Consider the following 13,694-nt stretch of genomic DNA (forward strand, 5'->3'; position numbering starts at 1 on the left):
TGTAGGATGTGGCACTGCTGACGGGCTGACCAAGGGTCCGAAGCTTTACCGAAAGTGAAAGTTAATTGTTTATAGTCTGTAAAGACCATAAAACCTTTGCTGTGCAAATACAGCACCTTTGATGAGGAACTGCTGGCACTTTACCTGGTACTTCCTTGAGGGCAAAGGTGTCGGCTTAAGGGTGGTGGCTTCCATTGTTCATTCACGTATTGTTCTAGCACTCCTCCTGTGGCCATATCAGACGTATCTGTCGATAAGGCGTTTGGCGTGTCCATCCGTGGGTGACGCAGCATAGTTGCGCTTGCTGGTGCGTCTTTAATCTCCTGAAAGGCATCTGTAGTTGTCTCCATCCAACAAAGTTCTTTTTTTATTCTGAGACATCAGGTCAAAAAGATACTTCATGACATATGCCTCAGCAGGAACCAAACGGTGGTAAAAATTTACCATCCCAAGGGTACCTTTGAGTGTTGATGGTTCCGGAAATCTTGTGATGGCATCCACCATGTGATTCTGTGTCCCAGGAATTTGATGGTTGACTGTCCAAACTGACACTTTGCTGAATTAACCGTGACCCCAAACTCTCGCAAGTGGTTAAAGAGCTTTGAATGGGTGTGGCTGGCGACGAGAATGTCATCCAAGTAGATGAAAATTAAGTCCATGCCATGCCCCACTGCGTCCATCAGGTGCTGAAAAGTTTGCTCGGCATTTTTGAGCCTTAAGGGCATCCATAAAAATTCAAATAAGCCAAATGGCATTACATTTGCCATCTTAGGCAGACCTTCTTGGTTAACAGGTGGTAACCACGCACCAAATCAATTTTTGAGAAAATCCTGGCCCCATAAAGATCTGCTATATGTGGGGCACAGGATAGCCTTCTGTTATTGTTGCATTGTTTAGGCATCTGTAATCGCCGCAAGGTCTCCAGCCTCCCATGGCTTTGGGCACCATATTCAACGGTGACGCCCATGGGCTATCTGACTTACGTATAATGCCTAACTCCTCTATTTTAGCAAACTCCTGCTTCACAAGGTGCAACTTTTCTGGTGTATACAGGCAGTTCTGGTGTCAAAATACGATGGCATACACCAGGTTTCGCAGTAGCAATGGAGAACTGGGAAGTGACGATGTCAGCAAGTCTTCGAGTATTCTGGCAAAGTCATTCTTCATACATTCGAGGGCATGCAACCTTGAATCTCCAAGATGGAAGGTTTGGAAAGTCGTGCTGTCCACCAAGTGGCGTCCTTTCATATCCACCATTAGGGATTGGGCACGGAGGAAGTCTGTTCCCAGCAACGGCCAGGACCCGGCAACAAGAGTGAACCTCCATGTAAACCTGCTGCCATCGAATTTCACAGTTCTTGTCATGTATGTACGGATAGTACTGTTATTTACAGCCGTGAGGTCGGAACCTGCTCCTCTGGTACAAGTGTCCAAGGAATTTTTGCCTCGAGAGCTCATCCCAGACATAAAGGAGGCTGCTTTGGTGGCCAGCTGTCATAATCATTATCAACGGCTGGCCTGGGCATTTCCAGGAGCCTGGCATTTGTGGGCATCAGTGCCCCAATGTTGGGTGATAGAAGCTCTAGCTGCTAGTCTGAGTCTCGTCTGTCTGGTGGAGACTGTGTTAACTTCATTGGGACTTGAAGGTTCAGTGCCTTGGGGTGTGACGCAGCATTTATTTCAATGGGCTTTATACCCTGCTATGAAGCAGGCCACAGGATGTCCACCTGTGCAGCCACTGCTCGAGGGTCGCTGAAATCCTCATTGGATAATGAGGCAGATGTCTACTAGAAAATGCTCTAGAAGTACCGTTCAAAGAGCAAACACAGCTTTTCGCCATCCACCAGTGGAGCACGGTTTCCCAGGCTGTTGATGTAGAAGAGCTGCGTAGCTCACTCTCTCCAGGAGAGCCCATAAATATTGGGAGTGCTTTCAGCACCTCATACTCACTGTGGGGTGGTGATTCCTGACAGAAAACCACAAAATGGCAGGCTTTGTCCTGGTCCAAGGGTCTCACCACATGGTAATACTTGGTGACATCCACCTCTATTTTTCTGATGTGGAATTGTGCCTCTGTCTGCCTGAACCAGACGTCAGGTTGCGATGTCTAAAATACAGGCAGTTTTTGGGATACTGCTGCACTGTCCATCGCTGATCCAAAATTTTGTTTTGAGCCCGTCAGGGTCACTAATTCGAGAGGAAAGTAATGAGTCACAGTTGAGAGGAAGTCCAAACAAAACTGTTTACAGACGCGTGCAACCTTTTTAAAAGCTCCCAGATGACGTCATGTCATGACGTTCAGGAGCTGGTTTGCTGGAACTTGTAGTGCTGCTACATGGGCAAATAAACCCAAATAAAGGATTAGTAAAGAGTGGGAACTTGATAGTAGGCAGAAGGGTATGTTACAATATTGTATAACACTAAGAAGCATTGTTAACCTCTAATGCTCCAGAGAAAACAACAGAAGTTTGCCCAACCTCTCCTTATAGCTGCTCTCTAATCCAGTCAATAGCTCTTCTCCACCCTTTTTTCTAAAGCCTCCACACTCTTCCTATAGTCTTTGGCTTGGCTTGGCGGATGAAGATTTATGGAGGGGTAAATGTCCACGTCAGGAGGATGTGGAGGGAGGGGGAGGACGTGGACCTGTCCTCGGGCCTGCGCAAAGGAGCTTTTAGGTGGAGTGGAGTGTGCGCAGTACTGGCCCCACCCTTTTCACCCATGGTTCGTGTGCCGTGGCCAAGCAAGCTGGGACGTGGCAGCGAGGTCCTTGGGTCGTAGGTTTTATATCGGAGTGGCCTTCCTATAGTAGAGTAACCAGAACTGCACACAATACTCCAAATGTGTCCGAACCCAAGTTTTACTCTAACTTTCCAATTTTTGTACTCAGCATTGCCAGAGAAACAGCATATGCCTTCCTTGCCACACAATTCCAGGAAGCTATGGAAGCACCCAATGCTTCGAATGGTCCTGCCTCTTATTGTTACTTTCTTTTTACATTTGACCTCACAAAGTGCAACACCTCATACTTGTCTGGATTAAACTCAATATACCAATTTTCTGCCCCTTTTTCCAACTGATCTATATCCTGCTGAAGCCTTTAACAACCTCCTTCACTACCCACATTTCCATCAATTTTTGTGTGGTCTGTAAACTTACTAATCAGCCACATCTATTTTGACCCAAGTCAATACATTTCAAGTGACAGAGGTCCAAACACTGATCAGACAAATACCCCTCCACCACCACACCCTATTTTCTCTGGCTACAAAGGCAGAGGGAAATCTTAATTGAAATGTATCATGATAAATGATCTATTCCCTTGGGTTGAGGAATCAAAAACTACAGGCAAAAATTTAAATTAATTGGTAGGAGAATTCAAGAGGTTCTGAAGAAAATATTTTGGGTAATCAAGGTCTGGAAGGCAATGGACTGTGAAGGTAGAATTCAATGCTTTGTTCATTGTACATACCATGGTTGAGTGATCTGGTAATACACTTCTGTAATGCTGTGACTAATTAGTATTCAATTGTTGAGTGCAGATCCTTCATAACTCTTCAGTTGAGGACAAGATAACTAAACACTTTCAATATAATGCAGTCAGTTTAAATTGTATAATTATTCAAAAACCAAATAGTACCTGACTTTCCGCCTGATCCAGCATTTTCTGAACAGCCTCCTACAAGTGGTGTAAACATAGTACTGGTAAAAATCCTGCAGTATATGTCTGCTACATATCTGATTCTAGTTGTTAAGATTGAGAGTCTTAGAAGGTGAATTCCCGACTGTCAAAATATCCAAGTTATTTTAAAGCAACTAAATTCAAAAACCACAAAATGTACAGGGTATCATTTGAATTGATTTACCATAAAGCAAAACACAAGAAAATGAACAAAAATATATGCAGCTACATGGATATTAAGTGTGTGGAATATGACCAGCTCAGTCCTTATTTACTAGATGCTGAAGAACGTAGAATAAATTCAATGAAAATTATTTAAAGCACAGTGTTTTCCCCTGCTTGCGTGATAACAAGAAAACTAGAAACCACTTCTGTATGAATTTGGCTCTAACAATTGATCTTGATACATGTTGCAAGATTTGAGAAAACTGCTCTTGATTAAGCACTAAGCTTTAGTGACTAAGGTGTGAGACAACAATGTTTCCACCAGTAAACCTTCTGCATTTTACACAGGATGAGGTGACATCTTAAACAAAGAATCCATGAAGTAACTGCTAGTCACATTTGATAAATATTTTGAAAAAGATACGTCTTGATGAATTAGCAAAGACAAGCGGTAGAAACTCTTTTGTACAGGGCTGTTAAGGAATATAATTTGTATAGGTCCAAATAATTTACAATTATGTAAATACAAAGCTAAACAACAATAAAACATTCCTTGAAATGCAAGGAGTCCTGCAGTTTCTATAAAGTTCCTTGGGTTTATAAATTGTTCTTGTACAATCAATTTGTTCGTTAATTCAGTATTATGCTGGCTTAACCTTGGAAATAATTGGAAACTGCACCATTTAGTCAGGATCTTCCCTCAAAAATCCCATAAACCTGTAACCATCCTCCATCCTTCTCCAAAAGATATAGTCATCATATAATCACAACTGTGCATGAAAAGTACCAGCTTACCACAGTACTTCTTTGACAATGATTTAAAATAAAGTTTGAACAGATTACAAATCAAATTTGCTATTAAAAGAATTAATCCCTCAATCACTTTACAGTGAAAATTAGTTTGGCTCAGGAAAATCTGATCTGTTAGTTCAGTGTATTTTATTTAAAAGAGCTCTTTTGGCTAAAACTTGAACATTTTAAACAAGAGAAAAACCTTTAATAATAAATAATCACCTCACCCCATAGCCTCAAACACACTAATGCAGAAGAATTTGATCCCAAAGTCATTCCGTGCTACATTCCAACCTTTGTTGCCTTAAACATAATGAAGATACCATTACATTATCAAATTCGCCTACTCCTCCCACTGCCCAAATTCAACACAATGGGTCGAGATATGGGTATGCTTTAGCATTCAGTATTTAAAGCTCTATCACTTTTTTTTGTGGAAACATCATAATGGTACAGACCCAAAAGTATAGAAAAGGGGAACAGTTTTCTACTTTACTAATATGCAGTTTAAACTGGAAAATACAGAACAATTCATTTTTAAGCACAAAATGTCTACTTGTCAACAAGATAAATGAACAAGTCTGAAGCTCAGGAGTGGAAATAAAAACAAATTACTGCAAATGCCAAGTGGATGGAGTTCTAAAAATTATTTTTAAATACAACATTTTGGCATAATATGAAATATTAAACTAAAATATAGATCACTAAGAAGTTTACTAATCACTTGGTCAGTGAAGATAATAAAATGTAATTTAAAAACGAGAGATACCCACATTTAGAGATTTTACAAGAATGTACTCTTTACTTCCCTCAACTGCATTTAAATTCACTATATACAGAGAGAAAGCAGCGACTGTTGGCTAAACTGCAGACTGCCTGCAGACCTGTGATAGAAAAATAGCTTATTGGTGTTCTCCACCCAGGATTGATGCTGAGAGAAGGAACCCTACTACTGCTAGAGGACCTGGAAATGTATTCTTCCAATCAATACACCTCAGATGACTTTGGTACATTTAATTCTTATCTTTTATGCAAGTAAAACACAGAGCCTAGCTTGATGACAAAAATGTATCATCTTGGAACACTATTCTATTTTAAGACTAATTGGAGATTTTTTTTTAAGATCCCAAAGTTTTATTTTAAAAAAGAGGATATAAATGTTGTGAATTTATCCTCCAAGAGCTGGAATCACCTCTCGTTCTCTCCGCTCCTGAAGTTTGTGCTCTACTTCCTCCTTTTCTCTCATCTGCTGCTCTTCCCATTCTTCTCGGATTTTCCTCTGGTGACAAAAAAATAAACACATCACTGCCATAGTTCATTGCACAAATTCACATTAATGCTGAAAGCAATACATGTTTGAAGTCAATCTCACTTTTCAAGTTCTTTCTAATTTAGTGGGAAGCAGGTATCAGAATCAGAGTTTATTGTCATGAATAAGTCCTCAAATTCGGTGTTTTGCGGCAGCATCACAGTGCAAACATACATATCATAACCATCTTACAACATTACTACAAAAATAAAATAACAATAGTGCACAAAAAAATAAGGGAGTGTCTTTGGTTCATCGATTATTCAGGAATCTGATGGCAGTGGGGAAGAAGCTGTCCTTGTGCCAATGACAAACATTGGTGGAGCTGTGGAACAGCCATTCTCAACCTTTTTTGGCTATTGCCCCCTTAGGACACTGCTCAAAATTATGGCTCCCTTCCCTGTGAAGGGGTGATTGAGTTGGTTTCTTCTGTACTTCTCTCCTACGAACCACAAGGAAATTTTAAAAATTAGATTTCAGTTCATCTCTTCTTCCCCCCATCCCCCCACCAGACTAAATGTGTTGTGGTCCTACAGAGGCCATATAGCAGGCAAAGAGAAATTTCATGTAATATGACACTCTTTTATTACTATAATAAATTGAATCTTGAATTGAATGCAGATCTCATTCTCTCATGCAGAGTTTAAATGTTTTAAATTTAAACAGAGCTCAGAAACCGACCGTGCCTCCCAATTGACTTACAACCTCTGTGGGAGAAAACAGTGGGAGGAAACCCACACAGACATGGGGAGAACGTACAAACTCCCTACAGACAACATGGGATTCAAACCCGGGTCGCTGGCACTATAACAGCATTGCACTAACAGCTAACCTAACCATGTCACCTTTTCACCTTTTACAGGATGATTACTTCATTTAAATTAGAGTAAACATTGTGAACTCCCATGGAGACTCATCCTTTGTAAAAATTGAATGGTCAAGCTTTTTTGGACATGGCCTGATACCTGAAACTGCTGCCTGCAGTCCCTTTCCTACCTACACACACTTGCCCTGAATGAGCACAACCAATCTCATTGGCCTTTGGCATCCACAATTGAAGCAGTAAAATCCAGACAACCAGCAAGTTTCAGACCAAGGTCCCACCCTGGAAAGCCCATGGCAGAACACAAGGATCTGCCAAAATTAACAATGAGATATTAGAAAACAAATGAATAAAATAATTTTTAAAAATCAGTTCAAAATATGAAACAATTTGAAGCATTAAAACTTCTATTACCTAGTCCACATACATAGGATTCAAAACAAAGATGGAGAATCCCAGGCTCCACCATTGGAGAAAACAGAATCACATCTGCCACTCAGATGAGCCACGATTAGCACTGTTATAGTGAGAGCGATTGGGATTCGAAGCCCATGCTGTCTGTAAGGAGTTTGTATGTTCTCCCCATGTCTGCATGGGTTTTCCCTGCGTGCTCCGGATTCCTCCCACCATCCAAAACACGGGGATTTTATGGGTCAACCAGGCGCGAGGGCCGAAAGACCCTGTTACCGTGTTGTACATCTGCGTATATTTGTCAACAGTCTGGGACCTACTTCTCTAGCAAGATTTAGTTCTTTTTTTAAATGAACAGACAAAAGTACACCAGCCTTTTAATACTTGCTATAAAATGGAAGTTATCGTGTTAATTCAAACATATACCACACTTTCAAAAGGCTGAAAATATACCTCACCTGCACAACAAGCTAATTTTCTCTTACTGCTCAGTTAGGATTAAGTACTGAAGCACGGGAATTCAAGTTCAGCTTTATTGCCAGAGCACATACATGACATCACATACAACCTTGAATCTTTTTCCTGTGGGCAAGGCAGAATTTCTATGTATACAATACATGTATAATATATGTATACAAAAGAGAAAAATGTAAAGAAAGAAAGTGCAAACATACTGACTATGCAATTCAGAATATAGTCATTCAAAAATAAATAATGTGCAAAGTAAAAGTCCTTAACTGTGTTCCTGATTGAGTTTGTTGTTGAAGAGTCTGATGGTGGAGGGGTTGCAGCTGTTCCTGAATCTGGTGGTGCGAGTCTTGTGGCACCTATACCTCTTTCCTGATGTCAGCAATGAAAACAGAACATGTGGTGTGGATCCTTGATGATTGCTGCTGCTCTCCAAAAGCAGTGTTTCGTATAGATTTTCTTAATGGTAGGGATAGTTTTGCCTGTGATGCACTGAGCTTCATCCACTACATTTTGCAGGGCTTTCCACACAGAAGTATTCCCAGGCCGTGATCCAGCCAGTCAGCACATTGCACATCTATAGTAGTTTGCTTAGGTTTTCAATGTCATACAAAACCTCCACAAAATCCTGAGAAAATACAGCCACGGACATGTTTTCTTCACAATGACATTAGTGTGTTGGGTCCAGAAAAAGTCCTCAGAGATAGTGACTCCCAGGAATTTAAATTTGCTCACCCTCTCCACCTGGTTTTCCCTTCTGAAAGTTGCTAGTGCACCATTCAGCCAAGTTTTCAATCTCCCTCCTGTATGGTGACTCATTGCCTCCTTTTTATACAACCCACTACTGTAATATAATTTGTATATGGTGTTGTTGTACTAAGTCACTGAGTCATGTGTAAAGTGAGTAGAGCTGGGGATTAATAACAGAGCCTTGAGCTTGCCATCAATTCACTTCATTACTGAACCTAGCCTCCATTCCATTTTACTATCTAAACCTCATGACTTAAGATTCTAAAAATCCACCACTTTTGTCCATAGCCCTGAGAGGTACTGAATTCCAAAGACTGATAGCAATAAGAGTAATTTTCTCCTCATCTTAGTCCAAATTAGTTGATCGATCATCCCAAGATTAATTCTGCACTGTGAGCTGCAGGAAAGAGTCTTGTTGCACCTCCTCTTGAAACTTATTCCCTTGACAGAGCTTGGAATAGACGGTGTTTCAGGGGTCTGGCTCATTAATGATACAGCCTGTCCAGTAGACAAAATGATTTTAATTAGAGCTTCAATACTAAGGACATTGAGCCATGATCATTGAGAGCCTCTAATTCAAATGAATAAATACCATCCTTAAACATAAGAGTTCACAAATTGGTTACAGCATGAGAGTTTATTTAGCTTGTCAAGTTCAAACCAGTTCTATGTAACTGCCATCCAGCTAGGCCCACTGTCAGCCTCCAACCCTCTCTGCAGTCCCATGCATTATTTACGTTGATATTTAGAACTCCGTTTTGAATTTAACGGTTGAATCTGCCTCATTACTATTAAAATTTGCACGCAGTTTTCCCCCAGTTTATTATAAAAGCACTCCACAAAAAGGTGATAAAGTGCTAAAGAAAATCAATTACCTCCTCCTCTTCCTGCCTTTTCTGTGCTGCTGCTTCCTTTTCCTTCTTTAGCTGGAACTCCTCCTGTGCTTGCTTTTCTTTTTCCAACCATTCTAAATGCAATCGTTGCCTAAAAGAGGAAACATACAGTATAGCATCAACATGAAACTTCAACATTAGTCTTTCAAATAAGATTGGTTTTAAAATGTGTTTATGTATGTATCCCACTAATCTTACCAAAATCCTCCCAATATTATAATCCATTACACCTCCCTTTCTTTAAAGGAATTTTAAGAGTTAAAATTCAGTAATAACTAAACTGTCTCTAAAACCACTAAAAATATAACAATTCACAATATATACATGTTATATTAAAATAACAATGTTGAGAGCATTTTATACATGATCAATTTTAACATCTATCTAATCCACTATATTATTTGAACCTCTGATATGAATAAGTTGCAGATTACAGTCTTGCAATATCAAACTCCACTTGCATCCACTGCTACAGAAAAAGGTTTATCAAAGTCAGGAGATTTTAACACAGGATAATGGCATAGCATATCCTTTAAAATTTCTAAAGCTGTCTGACACTCTTTAGTCCACACAAATTTCTCCTGTTTCTTCAAAAGGTTGGTTAAAGGAAGAGCAACCTCAGCAAAATTTCTGCAAAACTTCCTGTAATATCTTGCCATTCCTAAAAACCTTCTCACTGCCTTCTTACCATTGGGAATAGGAAACTCAGAAATTGCATTCACTTTTGCTTAAATAGGTGCAACTTTGCCATGACCAACTACATGACCGAAGTATGTCACAGTGGCATTTGCAAATTCACTCTTTGCCAAGTTAAGTTTGCTTTGGATAATCTTGCAATTTGTCCAATTCCTTCAAATGTTCTTCCCATGTGTCACTTTTTATTGCGACCAAGTCATCAATATAAGCATCTGTATGTGTTAACCCTTGGATTACCAAATTAATCATCCTTTGAAATGTTGCAGGGGCATTTTTCATGCCAAAAGGTAACACACTGTACTAATATAAACCAGATGGAGTAACAAAAGCTGAAATATTCTTTCCTCTCTCAGTTAAAGCCACACACCAGTAACCCCTCAACAAATCCAACTTAGTAAGGAATTTAGCTTTTCCAATCTTATCAATACAATCATCCATTCTTGGAATAGGATTAGCATCTGTTTTAGTTACTGCATTAACTTTCCTGTAATCTGTACAAAACAGTACCAGAATACAAGAACCACTCCAATCTGAGTTCGAAGGTCTAATAATATCATTTCTCAACATATATTCCACTTCCTGATCCATGATTTTACTCTTCTGAATGTTTATTCTGTATGCACGTTATTTAATGGGATTTGCTTCTCCGACATCCACATCGATAAATCACTGATGTCCTTTTCCGAACATGAGGAAACAGATTTGTGTACTTTAAAATTAATTCCTTCAACTGCTTCTGTTCTTGTGACTCAAGATAAAATAACATTTCCAATCTCCTGTTACTGCTTTGTCTGCTAAGTCAATAAGACTTGTATCTGCTCTCTGCTGCCGAATTAACTCTTTCCTTGACAAAGATAAATCCCTACTCTCACAATTACCCCTCTCTTTCAAAACCATTTCAGAAGCATCTGGCAAATCTCTGTCAACTGGATCTTCTTCATCTCTCAATAATTTCCTTGACATGGACCTCGTTACTGCACACACAGGATATATTTCACAATTCTCTTCCACCTCATCTTTCCTAGACCTGCTTACTAATCTAAAACTGACCCAACTTTATCTTCTGCCAAATCATTCATAATAAAATTGAGACCCACCCCCCCCACACCCGCAAGGGTAAGTTTGAAATTACCACAACAGGTCCTGAATTTAGCACTATTTTGTAAAGAGATATCGACTGCACCTCACCTCCAACTCCTTTAATCAAAGTGGTCTCCCCTGTGTCAGTTGTTTGATCAAGAGATAAAACTCCTTGTACTAACAATGATTGTGCTGAACCAATATACATAAGAATTTTAACTGGAACCTGTGATTCTCCCTCCTTTACTGAAACAAAAGGTTTGAAAACATCCATGACACCCTTATTTAGAATCTTTTGCTCTGCCCAAATTCAACTGTTTGAATACATGCTTCTGGTAAAACCTTCTTTTCTCTTTTGTTTTTCAATACTAGACAATTTGTAATAACATGACCAGGTTTTTTACAAAAATGACATACAAATCCAGAAGTTCTGTCCTTTCCAACCTTCTCTCCAGATTTAATTTCAGGCTTACTATCCTGCTCCATATTAATATTCTGAACAGGCTCCACATGAACTTTCTGAAAATGTCTACCACTTTGAGATGTACCCTTATGAATTAATGCAAATTGGTCTGTCAATCTCGCTGCATGCTGCCACGTCGCTCTCATCCAGGTATAATTTAATCTTCTTTGGGACACACCTTTTAATTTCCTCAATTAACATCAATTCTCTCAATCTATCAAAATTATTATTTATTCCTCTGGAGGTGCACCAACGGTCAAACCATATAGATTTCTTCAAAGCAAAATCCATACAAGATTGATTCCATGTTTTTAATCAAACTCAAATTTTTGTCTATATGCTTCTGGAACCAACTCATAATCTTACAATACTGCTTCTTTAACAGTATTGTAATTTGCCACTTGTTATGCAGTCAAGCTAGAGTATGCAATGTGTGCTTTTCCCTTCAATACATTTTGGAGCAGTCCACTTTGCTTTGGAGAAGTCCACTTCTCTTTTGGCCATTTTGAGCTCTCAGCAACCTTTTCAAAAAGCTGAAAATAGTTATTTATATCTCCCTCATCAAAAGGAGGCACTAGATTTACCTCTCTACTAGGCAAAATCCTCTCTCCAGGAGTTACAGCTTTAGTTTTCGTACTTTCCTCTCTCTCAATTTTCATCTCTAATTTAATCGGTCTTTCAGCTAACCCTAACTCATATATCCTCCGCTTTTTAGCTTCCTCTGCCTGATATTGTTGTCTCTGCAACTCAAAAATTACGTTTCTCTCTTTCCTCTTGCACCCTCAATTTTTCTTTCTTCTTCATTCCTCAATTTCTCCAATTCCAATTCACCAGATCGATCCTCTGGAAAATCTCAGTCCTTCTGAACAAATTTACCCTTACCTATATAATATTTCACTATAATCCTCTGAACTTGTACTTTCCTCATCCAATGTTTAACTTCAGTCAGTTTTAATGCTTTAGAAATAACCATCAGTTCCTCTTTTCTCTTGCTCTTCAGCTCTTCAAGTAATGGTTCTGACAAAAACTTATCAACATCCATTGCTGCTGTTTTTCACACTCAAGCTTTAAATTAGCTGGGAAAAACAATCAATTGAGTAATAACCCACAAAATTCATGTTCAAGTGACTGGATGAACCCCCATAAAATGTTACAAGCCCAAAGGACCCCCAAAACCAGCAGCAATAGACATTCACCAAGACATGTAGTTTTTAAAAACAAAAGTTATTTTTAATCAACTTTAAACATGAAAATAGTTAAGTATAGAGATAAGTTAAAGTTTGATTCTAACTCATATTAACCCCCTTCTAATTCTAAGTGCATATGTATGTGATGTGTGTGTAAATTTAAGAAAAGTTGTTTGGTTCACAGTTCAATCTCACTTCTCCTTCTCCAAGTTCTCTAGATGCAGGCAATTCTTGTACTGTGCACAGAATTTAACATGTATAAAGTTCACCAGGCGTTGGTGCTCGAAAGGTAAATGTTTACCGCTCAGGAAAGTTGTAGGGTTTGCAGAGAGAGATTTGTTGTTCCAGGATTTCCACAACTGCACCATTAGTCACCTCAATGTCTTGCTGATGAAACTTGCCCCATCAGGGTTTTCCAGATCGTAACCTCTTTCTCTCAGGCCACCACAGAGTTCTGTTCTGTTCCTCTTATTCCAAGAGAAACATCAGACAGATGGCACTTCCAGCCATCCACTGCTCTGGAACTTTCTGTTTCCAACCAGCTCTTACTGGCTTGCACTGTTCGGTGTCACCCACACAAGCTGATAGAGCTTGTTAACTTGTCTCTCTCTCTCTCTCTCCAACTGAGACTGCCAGAAATCCCATGTGACTCTCTCTCTTGTAAAACCTCCATCTTCTTCAGCAAACAACAGGAGTTCTTCTCCTTGGTCAAGCTGTTTTCTTAGATAAACAAAACCCAGGTATGACCTTTCTGTTAGAACACTGTTATTACTTTTTAACAGCCAGATTGTCTCCCTACAAACAATGGTCTTTCATTTCATGATGTCATTTCAATTAGCACCTACTTGTGAAATGTGCATCACATTATTATTCAGATATCTTACAATGTTACTGAATACAAATTCTTCAGTCTTTCAAATAAAATTTGTTTTAAAATGTATGTAACCCACTAATCTTACCAAAATCCTCCCAATATTA

At 39.2% G+C, this 13,694-nt stretch overlaps 1 protein-coding gene across 1 annotated transcript in view; it reads right to left on the reverse strand.

The window, feature by feature from the left end:
- zrsr2 (zinc finger (CCCH type), RNA-binding motif and serine/arginine rich 2) overlaps positions 1-13,694 on the reverse strand; it is a 66,045-nt gene that overhangs the window by 20,467 nt on the left and 31,884 nt on the right. Inside the window, exons 5-7 of the mRNA XM_069892454.1 lie at positions 9,273-9,381; positions 5,829-5,915; positions 3,638-3,676 (exon numbers count right to left, since the gene is read on the reverse strand). Of these exons, the coding sequence (XP_069748555.1) occupies positions 3,638-3,676; positions 5,829-5,915; positions 9,273-9,381 (235 nt within the window). The remainder of the gene's footprint in view (positions 1-3,637; positions 3,677-5,828; positions 5,916-9,272; positions 9,382-13,694) is intronic.

This window comes from Narcine bancroftii, chromosome 7 (assembly GCF_036971445.1).
Source record: "Narcine bancroftii isolate sNarBan1 chromosome 7, sNarBan1.hap1, whole genome shotgun sequence".
Classification (NCBI taxonomy): domain Eukaryota; kingdom Metazoa; phylum Chordata; class Chondrichthyes; order Torpediniformes; family Narcinidae; genus Narcine; species Narcine bancroftii.